The sequence below is a fragment of the Rattus rattus genome, chromosome 17 (genome assembly GCF_011064425.1).
Source record: "Rattus rattus isolate New Zealand chromosome 17, Rrattus_CSIRO_v1, whole genome shotgun sequence".
NCBI classification, from domain to species: Eukaryota; Metazoa; Chordata; class Mammalia; order Rodentia; family Muridae; genus Rattus; species Rattus rattus.
The window spans coordinates 24,452,736-24,472,072 of NC_046170.1; the positions used below are offsets into that span (position 1 = coordinate 24,452,736).

The 19,337-nt window shown below is 45.3% G+C and overlaps 1 protein-coding gene across 1 annotated transcript in view; it reads left to right on the forward strand.

Moving 5' to 3' along the window:
* Positions 1-15,450, forward strand: part of Nr3c2 (nuclear receptor subfamily 3 group C member 2) — a 338,093-nt gene extending 322,643 nt beyond the window's left edge. Inside the window, exon 9 of the mRNA XM_032888221.1 lies at positions 12,832-15,450. Coding sequence (XP_032744112.1) covers positions 12,832-12,987 — 156 coding nt within the window. The 3' untranslated portion in view covers positions 12,988-15,450. The remainder of the gene's footprint in view (positions 1-12,831) is intronic.
* The last annotated feature ends 3,887 nt before the right edge of the window (positions 15,451-19,337 follow it).

A 19,337-nucleotide genomic window follows, 5' to 3' on the forward strand; every position in this document is an offset into this window, starting at 1 on the left:
AACCCAAGTCCCTCTGGTTACAGTATAACAACTACACAACACCCAGGTTTTCTGTGGTGTCTTCCTGTCTGTCTTCTCAGTAAATCTATCCAAAGTCACCTGATGTGAAGAGGAGTGAGCCTAACTAGTTCATCGCCCTGTCTTAATTCTTTTCTCTATAAAGAGAAAATAATGGTGATATTTACCCAGAATACTTTCTTTAATCCTTTTCAAGAGAAAGGAATGGTAATGGGGTCATCAGATACATTTTCATAGGTTTGTGCACAAAGCAGGGATATAGAAGAACTGTGCCTGAAAAAGATGTCACCTAGACTAGCAAGCCCAGCTTCCCACCTCATGAGATCCGTTGTCCGTGGCAGGTCAGGTTTCAGTCTGGACCTCTGTCAAGTCCCCATCATCAGAGCCAATGCACACAGACCACTCCAGAAGGCCCCGACCTCTGTGGAACGCTTGGCAGCTGCTACCTTGAAATTCTCTGTGCACACCTGGATCGGGAGGCCCCATGGTCTCATGCTGGGCCCGGCCCCATGAGTCTTGCCACCTGTGCCAGGTCATGTTGGTCAGAAGAGGAGTGTGGAGAGCAATTTGCACCATGCGGTGCAGTGTGCGGTGTGCCCAAAGGAAGTTCTTGGAGACAGGCCTAGGTAGAGGAGGTCAGGAATGTTTACATTAAGAGTCTTTGGAGGAGGTCAGAGCCACTTTGTGTGCACATGTGCGTGGTGAATGTATGTGTTCATATGTGTATTGCATTCAGTCCCATTTGCATGGGTGTGTCTGTGCATGTAAAGGCACAGAGATCAGAGGTTGACACTTGGTGTCAACTTTCTCTGCCTTATTTCTTGAGACCTGGTATCTTACTGAAGCTGGAGTTCATTGATTCCTTGCCAATGGTTTTGAGGGATCTGATTTCTCTGTCTCCCCAGAACTGGAATTATAGACAAACACAGCCATGCTTAGCCATTTATGTGGGTGCTGGGGATCAAGTGCAGCTCTTTGTGCTTTCAAGACACGATTGGAAGCATTAGAAACACACACCTGAAAGGAAGGTGAAAATATAGGAATATTAAGCCGAACTATGCCTGCAGGTCCTGGGGCCCCAGTCTCTTTGAAATGAAGAGAGCAGGCCATCTTGTTCTCCAGTGGTCTGTCGATGGCTGCCCCTGGCTGATGGGACCTGCTCCTTACTGCTTTAGTGTCTCCATTAACCAGAGGCTGAAACAAGGATCTAATCGCCTAAACTCCAACCTAATGTTAAAGTTGGTAACATGTCAGCATGAGGTGGTTGAGATTTTTCAGTCCGCTCAGTGTAGTATACAACTGCAGGAACGATCTCGGAAATATTGCAAACAGAATTAGGGAAAGTTCACACTTCTATATACAGTAACATGCCAATGCATTCCAGGCACAACCCTCTCATTAGATCGCTTTGTGCAGCAATGCTCTAATTATCCCTTTATCTTTAAGCTCCCCTTTCTTCTTTCCCATTATGTCATTTTTCTTTGTGTTTTTCACGTGTACAATAGGCCTTATTCACGAGAGGGCGGAGCCATGAGCTAGAACAAGGCTTGAAACACAAGGAAAACTTAAACAGGATGGAAATTAAATAAATTTAAGTACCAAAAAAGCAAGGGGAAAATGAACCCCTCTTGCCTATCACAGCACCGAGATGACAGATTTGGAGTCATTTGTGTTCACCACTGGCTGGAGAGAGATGATTTCTTATAAAATTGATAATGAAGAACCAATTAAAATAGAAGTGCAAATAGATGGCCTCCCATCATTGAGAGCTTGCAGAAATGCCCCTGTGTTTGGAGAGATGCTGGGAGGCACCTCTTTCTCATCCCAGTGGTCAATCTGTTCCAGAGCAGGGAACGGGAATCCCCAGGAACTGGGTAGAGCAGACCTGCCCTGACCCCAGGCAATGGTCCTTTCTAGTCTTAGTGGCACAGGGCCTTACCCTGATCTAGAACTCTGGCTTTGGCCCACCTCACCGAGGTATCCTGATCTGGAATTGTGGGCAGAGTTCACATAAGACAGAGAGCAAGCATTTGTCCCTCAATGCCTCTTTTGTGCCTATCTGATATATTAAATCTGCAAACTTTTGTCCCAGAAATAACTCTTGGCTCTTGGTCAGACCTAGGAGCCTTCAGGACTCTCCAGAACTCAGCCTGGAAGAGAGCCTGTCTAGAACTCCCAGGGCAGTGGCTCTCTGGAGCCGGGGTTTTCTGACAGGAATCCATGGTAGAGTGGTTGCATAACTTTGTTTACAGTTGGATTTGCTTTGGGAATAGAAACAAACCAACTGCCATGGAGTTGTCATGGGAGACATTCTTTTTAGACTTGTCACATTTCGCCGAGGTGGAACCAGCCACAAAGAGCAGAGCCACAAAGCCATATTATGTCACCTGTGCACAAGACACATCCTTCCATTCACCTGCAGTGCAGGGAAGGTAGTGGCTGTGAAACCTGGTTTCCTTGTGGTTTGAGACGGTGTTGGTTTGTTTGTTTGGTTGGTTGGTTGGTTAGTTGATGTTTGGCTTTTTTATCATACTTTTGATTGCATATCTTGATTATGTTCTTTCTAACTCCTCTACCTTCCTACCTGTCAAACTTCGTGTTCTTTCTCGTTCTCAGAAATCCCTCCTGAAAAAAACAAAAACAAAAATTAGCAAAACAAGCAAAGCATGCCACAAACGTGGAGTCCATTTTGTGCTGGTCAACTGCTTCTAAGTATGGAGCCTGCCCTAGACTGTGGTTGATAAACCCAGGGTCACTCCACTGGAGAACGCTGAATTTCCCTGTCCTGTCAATTTTAAAAAGCTTTTTGATTAGGGGGTGGGACTTTGGTCCATTCTTCTTCTCCATGCGGGGGTATGCAGGCCTTGTTGCAGTCTCTGAGAGTTCATATTGTGTCAGCCCTGTCGTGTCTAGAAGACACTCTCTTTGGAGTCATCTGTCCCCTCTGGCTCTTATGATCTTTCTGCCTCCTCTTCCACACAGACCCCTAGGCCTTAAGAAGAGGGGTTTGATGAAGACATCCTCTTTTGGGATAGTGCTCCAAGAGTTTCTTACTCTCTGTACATTGCCCAATTTGGGGTCTCTGTGTTAAGATCTACTAAGGGAAGAACATTCTCTGATGAGGACAGGAATATAGCAACGTGTCACCAGGAGTCATTTTACTTCTACGTTTCTTTAGCAGAATAATTGTAGTTTTCCTTTAGGGCCCATGACCAATCTAGTCTCGGCTTCTTGGCCATTTTATCAGTGTCAGGGATGGGTTTCATCTTGTGGAGTGGGCTTAAATCCAATGTTAACAGTGGTGGTTACCCCTATAATATCTGTGCCACTATTGTACCAGTATACCATGCAAGAAGGTCTCTGTGGTATGTCTCAGGGTTCACAGCTGAGTGATGTTGGTGATTACTCCTCTAGTAACAGACAACCTTTCAACACCGTAAATACTAGTCAGTGAGGGTGAAGCCTTTAGTTGGGTATCAGCTTGGTGTCTCCAGTGTCAGGAATGGGGCCTTACTATCGGGTTGTGAAGGGCAACCAATAGCTTCAGCAATCGTAGTGATGTTTGAGGTTCAGTCCATGGAACCCCTCTGGCCAATCACTCAACAAGATGTAACCTATTCCTGGTACTGGGAGGGGGTTGACTTGTCTAGTTAACAGCATTGTCCTTCCTATTGTATGGCAACTCCATTTAAATTGTCTTCGTTTGCGTGTGTGTGTGTGTGTGTGTGTGTGTGTGTGTGTGTGTGTGTAGCTTCTGTAGTCAAAGTTTTCCATACAGCCTTTTAAAAGGTGACTACCCCTCCTCACATGCCTCCTTTACCGAATTAATCTTAATTGAGTCTTTCTAGTCTAGTTTCCCTCTTTCCCCCTTACAACATCATCTTCTATTTCCCCTTCTGTGAAGAACGCCCCTTCCCCTGGTTCCCTACTACTTATCTAACCTCTGTGGCTATTCTAAATGAATCACACCTATTTACCACTTTAAAGGCTACATCCACACAGCGGAGAAAACATGCAGTGCTTGTGTTTCTGTGTCTGGTTACCTCACTAAGGGTGAGAATATCCAACTCCATCCATCTGCCTGTGGATTTCATCACTTTTTTCTTAATAGCTGGATATATTTTCATTATTCGTTCATTAGTTGTTTTGCCTTTTCAACTGATTTACTGTGGTAGAATGCATGTGTTACTACATATCATTTTAAATGGCATTAACTTAACGCTAGTAATTTCCTTCATACAGTAACACAGTCATCCCCACTATATGTAACCTTAGACAGAATCATTCCATTCTCCTTCTTTCCACCCAAGCAAACACAATCCTGCCTTCTGCCTTAGGAATTTCACTCTTCTGTGTTTGTCTTTCCTTATGTATGGCTTTCATCACAAGCATGTTTTTGAGGTTTACCCATGCTGTGACATGTATCAGAGTCTCATCCTTCTTTAAATCTGAATCTTGTGTGCACATGTCTGTGCATATGTACATGTGTATGTTAGTACACACATATACACACACATATGTCATTTTCTTATCCATGTATTTCCCGTAGGCTTTTGGACTATCTCCAACTCTTAGCATGCTTGAATAACACTACTGTAAGCACTCCCATACTTCTTATTACTTTCTTTTATTCTTTAAGGAGATCTGTGGTCGATGCTAGATTACATGGAAGTTCTCTTTAACGTTTTCACAAGTTTTCACACTGTCTTCCTTATGCACAAAGGTTCTGTTTCTCTACATCAAATAAAAAGTTATTTCTCCTCCCTCTTGGGATAGCAGACACCTTACTTGGTCTGAATCTAAATGTGCTTTGGCTCAAATCTCTGCCAGCAGCACCAAGCAGCTCTTCCTGTACTTAAGAGCATTTTGACTTTAGAGAATGATTCTTTAGGTCCTTGTCCCATTTTAAAAATCACTTCGGCTGTCATTCTGTTGCTGGAGTTTCGTTACTATGTTCTAGGCATTAGCCACTTGCTTGGTGCACAACTGTAAAGCATTCTGTCCCATTCTGTAGGGCGCCTTGTCACTTTCTTGTGGTGTCTTTGATGCCTGGTGTTTAGTTTTGATGCAGCGCAATTCGATTTTCAGAGTTGCTGCCTGTGCTTTTGGTGTCAGATCCAAGAATAAACCTGTTTGATTTTGTATGAAGGCCAAGCGCTTTACATAATCTCGGTGGAGCACTTTCCAGTGTTGACAAGTCTATTTCTGGGACACTTAGACTAAAGAGTAACTAGTCATTTGTGGCCAGTAAACCTGTTGATATTTTTAAAGTTGATTCTGTATCTTTTGTCCCAGTAGCATTAAAACTGGTTGAATCTGGTTTGGTGCTGGGAATGAAACCCAAGGCTCGCACATTTGAGAACCATGCACTATCACCGAACCCATACTCACATGGCTAAACTTGGCTCTTTGAAAGTAACGCTTCCAACTTCCAGTGCTCAGGCAAAGGCTGACTGCTCGTCAGCTGTGCTTCCTGTCATCAGCCTATCACACTGGAGACGTGAGAGTAATCTTAAAAGCACAGGGGGCATCTTCAGTCAGGCTGTCTCCCTTCAGCTCCTACACCACTGAGAAAGTAGTGTAGCCTTCCCCACAGACCACAGAAGCTGTGGTTTATGGAAGAACAGGACACAGGGAAAGCCTCCAGCCTGCCACAGACTCCAAGGGAGCTGGAGTGCGGTTGGGGTTGGATGCAGAAGCCACAGTGAGGGGTAACAACAGTACCTTGTCTACCAACGGCAACAAAACAGCTTTCCCTGAAGACAAATGGCCTGGTCCTCAATCTGCTGCCTCTCCGTATTGATTCCCATCAGCCTCTCCAGGGGAGAGAGAGAAATAAGGACCACAGTAAGCAGAAGCAGCAGCAGCAGCAGCAGCAGCAGCAGCAGCAGCAGCAGCAGCAGCAAGAGCCACACGCTCTTAGGAGTCAGGAACTTGTGCACAGACTCCTCCCTCTACAGAAACATCTTCTGAGAGCTCAGAAGTGCCCCACAGGCCCAGCATGCTTTCAGAGGACTGGGAGGAAGGCACAGATCCGACAAGATCGGTGTTTCTGGTTGCTTCTGGGCGGCTCTGACGAGGCTGCTGGACTCTGTGCCTTTTTCCTTCTCTCTACTGAGTCACTGTGGCTCCTGTACCAGGCCCCCAGTCACACCAAAGAGCCTAGGGTCCCAAACCTCCTTGTCAGGGAATGTGCATGATATCACGTAATGTCTAGTATACACACACTGAGCAGGAATCTCAGGGAAGGAACGAGGCTGGTCTCAGGTACTGGGCCTAGCATTGTATACACCAGAGTCACTAAATGAGGAGGATCATCTGAGCTGCTAAGCTACGAGCAGTTTTGTGCAAGCCGTCTGGGCAGCATGTTGTGACCTGGCTGTTTAACATGTGAACCTCCTGTGGCCTTTACCCCATCTATGAGGGCCTCGACTTCCTTGGCTCCTCCTCCCTTTGGTAACTTTTTTCCAATAGAGAGAGCACCCTGCTCTGTAGCTCCCCTCGGCCTGGTTGACCACCTCCTCAGGACGAGCACCTGTGGGTGCCACCCTCAAGTCCACTGAACCCCTAGTTCTCACAGGCCAGGGTTGGAGAGGGCCTGATAGAAGCTGACGTCAAGTTCTCTGAGCCTGAGACAGGGCTGTCTGCTTCCATTCCTGTAAATGAAACCAGCCCCACCGAGAGCAGCCTCAACCCAGTGTGGGGTGTGCCAGACCCGTGTCTGTGTTGGCCAGCACCTTCAGGTTGTTGCTGGAGCCTCCGGGAAACCCCATATTTGGACCACTCAGCACCACAGCAGGGAGAACAACTAAGGGGAGAGCAGCTGATGCTGACACCCCTCTAAGCAGCCAGCCACTGCCGTAGATACTTGAGTAGCAGTAGCACTGACAATGGGGAATGCTTTGGGGAATATGGCTATCTTAGTGATTAATTTTTGCAGTCTGAGAATTTAAAATGTATTTCCAATGTTCTGTGCCCACTTCAGTGTCATTCATCAGAATTTTAATTCTAGACATCATGCGTTACATTTCAGGAGTCATTCATGGGTTTGTCTATTCCCATTACCATGAAGGGGATTGCATTCTTGGCTTCTTTGACAAGTTCCTTTCCATGCACAGGAAAAAAAAAAATGACTGACTTTTGTGCGATGATTTTGCATCCTATAGGCTTAGCGAGGAAGTTAGCTCCATCAGTTGTGTGGTCTGTAGCTTTACATATTTATAACCACGTGGTCTCCAAACAGGGACAAGTTCACTCCCTCCTTTCCTACTTGGGTGGCTATGACTTCCGTTTTCACATTGCTCTCAGAGTGAACTCGACAAGATACACGGTGTCCAGTAGGATGCTACTCTATTGACGAGGACCATGGACAGGGAACATATTTGTCTTGTTCCTGATCTTGTAGGAAAATATTTCAGTTCTATTTCTGTGGTGTTTGTTTTTATTTTTCATGTATGAATTGGGTCTTTCTTTTTTTTTTCTTTTTCTTTTTTAACATGGCTTGTCTATCGAATTTGTCAATTGTTATGTAATCTTGGCCTTGAACTCACAACATTCCTGTCCCAATCTCACAGGGGCCGGGACAGCCGCCATGCACCAGCATGCCAAGTCGATAATTCATTTGTAAAGTCTCTGTTTTCCTTCTTTCTCCTCCCATCTTTGTGATTTCTTTCCTTTTCCTGACTTGGGCTTGGTTCTCGATGTTTTCTTTCTTCAGTTGTATCATTAGGTTATCTCAGATATGTGCCTTTGACACGAGTACTCACCACCATACATTTGCCTCTTAGGATTGCTTTTATAGCTCATATTCTATTTCCATTTTCACTAATATCAAGAAATTTTAACATCTCTCCTTGATTGGTTATTGGTCATTAAAAATTATGTTTAATGTGCGTGAATATATTTTAAAGTTCTGGCCACCACCTTTTATTTTTATAACAGCATGGCAAAAGGATGCATGTTATAATGTTTGTTTTTAATTCGTTGAAATTTTCCTAGCCTAGAATAGTCTGCCATAGCAATAGAAAATGTCCTGCGCACATGCTGAGAAGATGTGTTCTGCAGCTGTTGTAGGAACGTTCTGGGGATGTCTGAGTGGCCTATAATATAGTTTAATTGAAAGATTTCTTTTTAATTTTTTTTTAATTTGGATAGTCTAATGATGAAGGTTGGGTTTGAGGGCCCCAGATCTTATTATTTTATTAGTTTGTATCCCATATTTTTATTAAATAATGTTGGCTTTTATGTAATTTTGTGTCCTAATTTGGTTACCTGTATTTATATAAATGTTATCTCCTAAAACTGTGTTGATCCCTCTTTCATTGCTTTATCATTATGTAGGGACTTTATTTACTTCTCTTTGGCCATGTGTGTGTGCGTGTGCATGCATCTGTGTGTATGTGTGTGCGGGTGCGTGTGCGTGTGTGTGTGTGTGTGTGTGTGTGTGTGCGTGCGTGTGTGTATGTATACAGAAGCTAAAGAAGATCAGTTGTCCTGTTCTATCACTTTTAGCCTTTCCCACTTCAGACAGGTCTCTGACTGAATCTGAGGTAGCCAGAGCCAGCAAGCCACAGTAATCCTATATCTCTACCCCTGACAGCTCTGGGGTTACAGGAATGCATGTGGCCACACACAAGGTTGTAGGCAGTGATTTGAACTCATGCCTTCATGCTTGCTCAGTAAGTGTTCTTACCCACTGAGCCAAGTCCCCAGATTCATCCTTTAACATTTTTTAAAAATTTAAAGACTTTCTGACTGGTTCGTTCTATCCGTCCGTCTGCCTGTCTGTCTGTCCTTCCATCCATCTGTCTGTCCATCCGTCCATCCATCTCTCTACCTACCTGCCTACCTGGCTTCAGTTCTCTTGGTATGTTCCATCTCTTCCGGTTCCTTTACTTCCGGTCTGGGTACCTACTTTCCAATGAAGTCATTTTCTCCTTTGACAAACTCACTCAATGGACATGTGTTAGTTGGAGGACTTCAGTCATGTACATTCCAGATTACTGTTGATAACTGACGATGCACACCTGGGATTGTGTTCCTTTTTCCCATGTCCGAGTGAACCTTCTGTCTGTCCTCAGCTGCTCATCTTCATGCGTTCTTACATAAACAACCCTTACTACACTTGTCTTTCTGTGGTGACTGCTGTGGTATATAGCCTTGGCCTTTTCGTATTCCTTCACCATGGTGGTTATCAAGGTTTAGCTCCTACTGTAGCCCCACAGGCATTCCCTGGAGGGTAACTCCAGTACTCTGATGGTGACAGTGCCTCAGTGTTTCGTGTGTTGAAAAAATATTTCTGTCTCATTTCTTAATAGTAGTTTTTCTGGGTATAATATTAGCAGCTTTTTTTCTTTTAGAACTTTAAATACATCGTTGCATTTTTTTTTTTCTAATTCGCACGGTTTCTTTCAAACACTCCATCTCTCAGATTCCCTCACAAGCGTCTTTCTCGTTCTCTGTCTTTGTATGGTGTCTTTGTATGGTTCTAAGCTTTGTATGGTGTTTCTATACAAGCACTGATCAACCACACTTTACCCACTCCCCTCTCCAGCATCTAGCAATTGATATTCTATTTACAGTTCAAGCTTTTGAAATTGAAATGACAGAGTGTTTGTCCTTTGCTGTCCGGTTCATTCCACTGAATGTGTCATCCAGTTCCATTCCTTTTACTACAGATAGGGCTTTCCTTGTCCACGAGCTGAGCAGCACCACCTCGTTAATGAACCTGCCGCAATTTCTTTACCCCTCACCCCATCACATGCTGACAAGCATGCAGGTTGATCCCCTATCTTGGCCATTGTGAACAGCATCACAATAAGCATGGTGTTCTCTCTCTAACATGCTGATTTTTACTTCCTATAAGTTAACTGGATCACATGATAGACCCCCCCCCCTTTTTTTTTTCGGAGCTGGGAACCAAACCCAGGGCCTTGCGCTTCCTAGGCAATCGCTCTACCACTGAGCTAAATCCCCAACCCCTAGACCCCTTTTTTAAAAGAGCGGCCACACTTTTCTTCGTAATGCATGTACTAATTTAAACTTTCCTTAACAGCGCATGCGTTTCCTGCTTTTTTGTCAGCCGTTTTTCACAGTAGCCATTCTACGCCTGGAGAACTGATGTCACTGTGGTAGGGACTTGCACACCCCGGGTGGCTAGTGAGTATAGGTTGTTTTTGTTGTTCGATTGATTGTTTTTGTTTTGCTTTGTTTTTTGGTTTCTTTGGTTTTCTATCTATTTTTCGGCCACTCTTTTGGAGATGTATTCATACAGACCCCTACACAGCTTTTAATCGGATCACTTGTTCTGTGGTTCCATAGTTCTGAGGTTGTTTTTTAAGTACTCTGGATATTAACCCTCAGTTAGGTGAATAATGCATCAGCATTTTCTCCACATTAGAGTCTATCTCTTCGTTCTGTAGAGTGTTTCTCTGTACTGAGTATTTTAGCTTGAGATGACCCTTACTCACCAGTGTTTGCTTTTGTTTCTCTGCTTGGATTCCTAACGAGAAAGTTGCTGTCTGCAGCCCATGGTCAGCACTCTTTCCTTCAGGTTTCCTTCTGTAGCTTTAGGGTTTTAGGTACTACATGTAGGCACTTCATCCCTGTTGATTGGACTTTTGTTCATGGGAGGGATAAGATCCTCCAGCCTTCCCCACAGCATTTATTAGAGAAGTATTTTCCCATTGTAAACCTTTTATAAAATGCATATCAGTTGTGGATGTGCTTTGGATCTCTATTTTTTTTTCTCCCTTTGGCTTATTTGGAATATTTTATTACAAGTTTCTGCTGCTCTGGATCTTTAGTGGGTTTTAGAATCTCCCTTTCTGACATCTTCAGTCTGTGTCTTTGCTTGCAAAGTGAGCTTCTGGTAGTCATTATCTTCTTGGTTTTTTTTGTTTTTTTTTTTTTTTTTCGAGCTGAGGACCAAACCCAGGGCCTGGGTTGCTAGGTTCGTTTACCACTGAGCCAAATCCCTCAACCCTATCTTCTTGTTTTTAATCTGTTCACCAGCTCCTTTTAATTAGTCTGTTTTCATTCTAATTTAACAGATTACTGTGTTGATGTCTGACCTTCTTCAGTTCCTGTTTTGTGGATTGGCCATTTTAGTGAGACTTGTACTTTGACAATAGTAGTTTCCTTGTTTCACTCGAGGGACAACATCTGGAACCAAGGGGAAGAACAGGCCGCATCAGGACAGAGGGAACCATGATGGGGAGGGGGGTGGCAGCAGGAACCACACTGGCATCTGTCTTCATTCCTGCTGTTGCATAAAGTCCTCAACTGGGTACCAAAGGTAAAAGCTGTTCTTGAGCACAATGCCATCCGTTCCTGTGTCACAACACTGGGAAAGACCTGAGTCACTTTGCTTAGCCAGGTTTAGGGCCTCAGACGATTCCATACAGTGGCTTAGGACCATGAGAGCAGTCTATATTCAGAGTAGGCCTCATTTTAAGATGGCTGCTGCCTGTAATGGCTTACAGTGAGTGGAGTAAATTCATTTTCCAGAGCAACATTACTGGGAAGAGTTTGGTTACTTCCTACCAGGCCCATCAGAGGAGTGCAGTGGGTCGCTGGGATTACTAATCTCACCCTGATGAGGTTTGCTGGGACAGCCCCCACAAGCACGCAGCACAGAGAAGCGACTGCCCATGCTCCAGTGAGGGTCCACAGTGTGCAGAGATTCTGCTTCTCTTTCTGTGCCATCCTCCCAGATCTCTGAACCTCCCAAAGCTTCATGTTCTCCCACGGTCACTCGCCCTGTTGCGCAATGGATACTTTGATCCTTCTGTGGGGAGGACAAGCAGCTAGTGTGGCGCACCACTGTTCAGCCATTTTGAAGGCAGCTCTTCTGCCGCACATCTCTCTGACTCCACCCCTATTTTTCCTTTCAGTTTGATCGTATTTATTTCCCAGAGGTACATGGATGACCCAAGCCTGGGAGTTCTGAGCAGTTGTGTAGCTGTGTATGTTTCATGTGGTTTCTTCCATCTTGAGTTTGTTCTGGAGCTAAGTATCTGCTAAGTTAACAGAGTCTCCTGGGTGTTGACAAAGCCCTTCACTTCCTTTTCAACTGCGATGTGTGAGAGGATCTGCCTTCCAGTTCTGCATTTCATCTTCTGTCTGATCAGCTAGGATGTTGGCACTACACTCCTTTCTTCATCCAAGTTCTTTAGATCTTTAGCACACTAATGCTGTAACACATTTGTGCCTTTCCTTAACTTACCTAACTGTGGTTCATGCCCCGAAGGAGAGTCCTGGGGATGGAACCACACACAACCCGTAACTCAAGGCTTTTATTTTCCAAAATCAGCCGGAAATGGAGTGTAGCTGAGAAGCCTCAGCCTTTCTTCAAATGGTGGTTACTTCAGATCCACTGGCCAGCCATGGAGACATTGTACCTCCAGCAAGACTGCCTCTACTGTTTCTAACCCTCTGGTGTTTCTGCATGCATGGGCCCAGTGCCTGCACACATGAGTACTTACATTCCAGACCCAACCAATTCACAGCCTGCAAAGGAGAACTGGTGAAGGGGCCATTCTGCAACCCGGGCACTGCTAACTCCATTTCTGTCCCACATGCCTTGGAAATGCATCTCCTGTTAGGCAGTTGTAATCCATGGCTGAATTTGTTTAGCATGAAGATACAGGATGACATGTGACAGGTACATACTTCTTTGTTCTAACGTGATTAGACTGTGCCACCAGGGTTTCCTGGCATGGCTCCCACGTTTGCATCAGGGTTAGGCTATGGAGGAGTCAGGGATCTGTAGATGAGGCCCTGTGTCAAACCCGCTGTGTCTGTGTGTTGCAGCTGGTGAGTGACCTGCTAGAATTCTGCTTCTATACCTTCCGAGAATCCCAGGCTCTGAAGGTGGAGTTTCCGGCCATGCTGGTGGAGATCATCAGCGACCAGCTGCCAAAGGTGGAGTCTGGGAACGCCAAACCCCTTTACTTTCACAGAAAGTGATGGGAGATACCGGCCAGGAAGAACTTCGCCTTAAGTTTCCCCACGTGGTTCTATGCCTACGAAGGACCCAAGAAATCACATTTTTAACATGTGATGGCTGATTGACAGTTGGTCAGCAGTTTCTCAAGTTTAAAAATCACGTCAAGGGTCTGGAGCCGGGAAAGCCATGAGATGTGGATTTGGCAAGGCCTGAGCTGGCTAAAGGACTCTTCCCTCTCCACTCCCAGCGCTTAGAAAACATGTTCCCGTTCCTCTGGATGAAAAGCCATATCTAGTCAATAACTCTGATTTTGATATTTTAACAGATGGAAGTTTTAACTATGCCATGTGGTTCCTGGTATCTCTCGCTTGTTTTCAAAGGGTTCAAAGGACTAGAGAACTTTTTAAAGCTTACCCTTGGTTTGCACATAAAAACGTCTAGTCAATATGGGGCATTAATATTCTTTTGTTATTTAAAAACACACAAACACATACACAAAATGCATACAGATCCCTGGTATGTAATAACAGAACACGTGGCGTGGAACTGTGGCCTACCGGGCACGTTTTTTCTGCATCGCTGGCATACGCACTCGTTAGTGTCCATTTATTATTTAATTAGAATGGATAAGATGTTAAATGCCTTGGTTTCAAATTTCTAGTATCTATTGTGTTGGCTTTACAAATAATTTTTTGCAGTCTTTTTGCTGTGCTGTATATTACTGTATGTATAAATCGTGAAGGACCTGAAACAAGGTGTAAGGAGCTTTTGTAAATGAAACACATTAGAAAAAAAGTCTTTAATGGTTAATAGGATGAATGGGAAAGTATTTTTGAAAGAATTCTATTTTGCTGGAGACTATTTAAGTACTATCTTTGTCTAAACAAGGTAAAACTTTCTTTTGTAACGTGAGATGCTCTGCATGCGTACTGACCGTTTACAGTGTATTTAAGAGAGACAAAGCTGTGCCTTTTTTTAGCTTCATATCTAATTTACCATTTTACAGTCTGTTGTAAATAACCACACTTAGACCTCTTCGGTTGTCTCTAAGCCTTTCTACTTTTTCAGTACTATTTGTTTTGTTCTTGGTCTCCCGCGTGGGAAGTGTTCGTGAGACTCCAGTGCGCAGCTCTGGCTTCTGCTTCTTCCCGCTTCCATCCGGGATGCTGCTGCAGTGTCTGCAGCTCCTGGCAGGTGACAGGAACCACTGGTCCTGAGAGTGCTGTCCTCCCCCCTCTGTCACAAGAAGCAGAGCCTGCTCTCAGAAGGGGAGACTGGAAACATGGCCCAGAGAGCACAATTCTCCCATTTCCAGAAAATCTGATTTTCTCCTCTGGGGGAAAAAATTCCATGCACCCTCCACATCTGTCAAAGATCAGAAAGCCGCCTCTAGCCTTGGACAGGGTCCTTCACTCCTGGAGCCGGTCATGGGGACAGCAAATATGGCAGGAGGTACAGGGCAACTCATCTGGGTATGAGTCAGACAGAGTGGCGTGGAGACCCACAGATCACTAGAAGGTTTTTAGATTTTTTAAAGGTAGGTTTTAAAAATGAAAATTTTATACATAAACAGTTTTGGAGGAAAAAAACCACAAAAACACTACGAATCATGTAAGCAAGACAGTGGCACTAAAATTTTAATTCATTAATCTGTCCAATACTGATGCGATTTATGGCTTTTTTCTTGCCCCAAATCACAGACATGTGTATCTCTGGGGAACTTCGGTATGATTGCACTAAATGATCTCTGAATAGAGGCCAAATTAATCTTTCAAACATGGTGATGACTCTCATCACGCATTCCCAAAACCTAAAAGCTGACGCAGAAGGCTGGGGCAAGGCTCGAGTGGGTCAGCGGTTTCCCATGGGTTCACCATGCAGGCAACATTACCGTGTCTCTCAAAAGACGCTTGCCTTCTGCAGGGGGAGACCCAGGGACGCTGAACTCAGAGGGTGGGGGCTTTCTTACATCATTTGCAACTTCAAGGATTTAATTTATAGGCAGATCTTTAAACACTCAACTTACACGCACAGCAATATGAAAACCATACTTGGAAGGCGATAAACACATACAGCATGCAGACGAGGTGTTTCTGGGGGAAAGGGGCTGAGTTAACGCTGTGAAACTGGATTTCCATCTTAGCCAGGATTGAGGTGGAGAAGGTCTACATTAGCTTTTTGTATTAATGAAGTTACTGGCTCCTCATGTGTCTCCGGGTAACTCTGCTTAACTAAACAGCAAAGCCATATTCTCTAAATTCACTGTTGAATGCCTGTCCCGGGCCAAACTGTCTGCTCTTATTTTTGTACCATATTGCTCTTAAAAATCTTGGTTTGGTACAATTCATAATTCACCAAAACTCCTTCAAATAATTATAACACTAAATTAGTTTAAAATGAAGCAATTTATATCTTTATGCAAAAACATGTCTGTCTTTGCAAAGGACTGTAAACAGATTACAATAAATCCTTTACTTTAATCACCTGTTGTTCTGGAAACAGTTCATTCGGACGCCTAGAGGTACACCGGGACTTTATGCCTTTGTACATTCAGATCCTGTGCACTTCTGCCTGCAGCCAACCCTGGAACCACGGAGTTTTGTCTGAGGCTAGAAAGAGCGCTATTGGCTGCCACATGGTCAGTCATCATGATTCTGTGGCTAATATCCAGTTCACTCTGCTCTTCCCATAACAGTGCTACACTACTGGCTGCTGTGTAGCCATGTGCACACATGTCAGCCATGTAGCCCTGTGTACACACAGCAGCCACATGCATGCATACATCCAAATGGCCTCATGGGTATCTACACCCACAAGACTTTGAGACTCAATTAAGAAGACCACCATGCCAGCTGAACTTTGAGGTCTTCCTCTGCATGCTCTTGCTTTCTCCCTCAGGTACCTGCAAGCCCTGATGGCTACCCACTCTTTATGGGACTGTCCCTTGGCTCTCATGAACATGGGCAACAAAAATGCAATTATTAGTTCATTTTCAAATGGGAAACATTCCCTCCCAGATAAATTGCGGGCAACATGTCATTTGATGGGTGTATGTTGACTGGCTTTCAGAAAGATGCGCCCGTGTGGTAGACAAATTCAACATTGCACAACAGATAAAATTCTGGAACACATAGTGTGGCCACTGACCACCACCCTGGGAAAAGCTGTATTCTGTGTGTGCACCCATGTAAATGGTCATGCAAGCCGAACAAAACATCTGTAGGTAAAAACAAATCTGTATGCAAAAATTTAAAGAAAGCTTCTCATATTTGAAACAAAAGTCATTCTGATGTGCATGTCTGCCGAGAGGTCCTACCCACAAGCAGGCGGCCTTCAGAACTGAGGAGGCTTAATCTTGAGTTGAGTGCCTTTTAAGAATTTCACAAAGCAATTTTCAAGCCAAACGAATTCAAGTCTCCTCTGTGAACCACTAGGTGAGGACTTCCGGAACAGCTAGCTGCTAGCTACTAGTGTCTGCCATGCTTTAAAAACTCGGCCATGCATCACAGACAGAGTAAGGGGCTTACTGCTTGTGTATGTTGAAAGCCCCAAAGGCAGGAGACATTTTCTCACAAAAAGAAAAGAAACAAAAGTGCTAGCATGCCTTTTGATGAGCAATGCCAGTGTTTGCAAAGTAAGATGATTACAGGTGCGTCTGAGACTTTCTTCTCAAGCTCCCCAGTTCTTAGAGCAACTGCTTTACTGAAAATAACAGTGGTTTCCCCAACAGTATTACATACAAGAGTACCAAGCTAGGACCCTGACGTTTGTCACAGGCCAAGTGAAACACACGCCAGAACTACAGCATGACAGACCAGAGCACTGCCTCTTCCCTCTCTCTCCAGCCTGGGAATGGGCTCCAAGGGACCACTGGTTAGGACCAGACTTAGCTGGTTCATGTGTTTGTGGTCAGCCTGCAACTGTTGGTCCATAACTTTGCCACATGTGACCTCTCACCGTCCAGCACAAGCTACAGGATGTTATAGAAAGGCCTGATGCTTCTCTTAATCCTTCAGACTTGTTTCTCCCCCACTGACGAAACCGAATTCCAGCCCAAGTCCACAGTCCAACTGGGAGGACTCGTGAACATGGTTGTAGGTGCAGGATCAGGATGAGGGTGAGAGGGGATGGAGTCACATGATGAATCCCAGGAAATCAGACTCTGGAGACGAGCATCGGGGTGCAGATCTGAGTTTATACCCAGTGCATAAGCTTACAGACAGTGCTTGAGGTAATCCCAAGCCCCTAAATTCCCAGCCAATCATTTATCAACACATCATCACCGTTCTCTAATGAAAGCCCTGCCTGATGAGGTAACTCAGGAGGAGCAGGGAAGCATCACCTGTGAGGATGTCCATGAACATAGGGGAAGCAGCCATGGTCCTGGCCTGGGTTCCTTTTGGCTGTCTCGCTGGTGTTCCGGGAGCCATGTCAGACCAATGCCTTGTCTGGCAGATCAGGACTCTCCTCGGAGTTGCAGCAGCCTGAGGCCCCTCACTCTTCATCCTGCTTTTTCCTTCACAAGGTTGCCTTCCACATCCCACATGCATGGCTCCAGTAAATGGCTGCCACCACTGGAACACTTAGTCATTCAGTCACTGCACAATGCGTGTTACTGAGACTGATTTCCAACTCTCTCCCAGTTCAACAAAACCTCTTTCTGTGGCTTTAGGGAGTGCTATTTGTGCCCTCATGAGCCAGATTCAGGTGGGTCCGGGCGAGCTGTTCCCATGCCACCAAGCAACATTTTTCACAGCAACTAATTCTCCAAGGAAGAAATCCAGACCCCCATATGTAGCCCTGGGCTGTCCCATGTACATCCGCCATCCAAGTTCAATATGCAGGTCTCCTGCCAGATAGAGGTCAGCAGCTCAGTTTGTCTTTGGATAGAGAAAGTCGAGCATATTCTTCTAGCAGGTGAACTGAGACACTTAGCCATGGGAGAATGAGCTGTGCTACCCAAAGGTGGCAGCAGTAAATTATTGCTCAGTAAGCCAAGGAAAAGCAATTGACAGTCATGTTATCTGACACTTGAGGGGTTGGGGGGGGGTGTTGTGGTGGGGAGGTAAGTTGTCTGGGGACATCCCTGCAATAGGATCCTCAGACAGGGACGGAGAAGCCGTGTGGCTCAAGAGCCAGAGGAGCCAGAGCCTGGCTCTGAGAGACTTGGGAAGTCAAGGTTGAGAGTGCGTTCAGTATGAGGTGGGTGGGAAATGGCATAAGCTGGGACTGGAGAGGCAGAGAGACCTCGGGAAGAGGTCAGAGTGATGGCTGAAGAACAGGGGCCATGAATGGCCTTCAAGATGAGATGGCAGAGAGGAGCTTGTGTATTAATGCTGTCCTTGTTGACGGGGTATTTGATATGGTCAATATTTGAAAGAGGTTTTTAAACTTAGAGGTTCCGAGGTCTCAGTCTGTGATTGGCCAACTCTTGTCTGGCGGCCAGGGAAAGGGGGTGACATCACAGCAGACGACATGATGCAAAACAAAGCTGCTTATTCCATGACATCCGGGAAGCAGACAGAGATGAAGGGGTCTGGTCCTTTAGTGTTCGCCCAGGCTGAGTAAGTGCCACTTGTCAAAGGGTCCATCACTTCCCAGTAGGGCCCTCAGCTGGGGACCAACCTTTAACACGTAGAACTTTGACAGAAGACCAAACAGCAGCAATAGCTAAGAGCTGGAAGGCCACCGGAGACTTCCTCTTCCTCATCTCCGTCACCAGTCTCTCCTGCTGTGCACCCTCAGAGGCACTACTATTCGCTGAAGTTCCCATGGCACCTGATCTCACCATTTCACAGATGGAAACCCAAGCAAGCATAAGGACTCCTGCAGGGCCTCTGTACCAAATAAGGCTGAAGATCTGGTCCTGCTGGAGGTGAGAGATGCAGCTGGTGTCGAGTCCTGAGTGAAGCGCACAGGCCAGAAGCCTCTTGGAGACCTTCCCAGGATGAGCCACACCCGTCTTGCAAAACACTGGAATGATCGCCAGGTGTAACCAAACACCCCTACTCCCATTACTGTGTAGATTTTGGGCCCTGCCCAGGGCTAAGCTCTCTGCTCTGCCCTGTGGTGATGGCAAGTTGAGCCAAATTGCTCCCAGGCCATATTCTGGTAGAAACAGCCTTGACTTTCCTCAGACACTACCCTGCTTTCCTCTAGATAAACACAGGTCTGCCAGCTCTTGGGCCATGGGAAACCTATTCAGCCACATGTATCCCATGGCACACAGAAGACACTGACAGCAAAAGTGCAAGCAGTCATGACCAAGGGACCAGCAGCCCTGTCACAGCCACCTTGCCGTCGCACACTTTAGCTTCATGCTTTGGTTTTCCTTTTAGGAAGCAAGGGTAAAAGCAGAGAGATAGGCAGG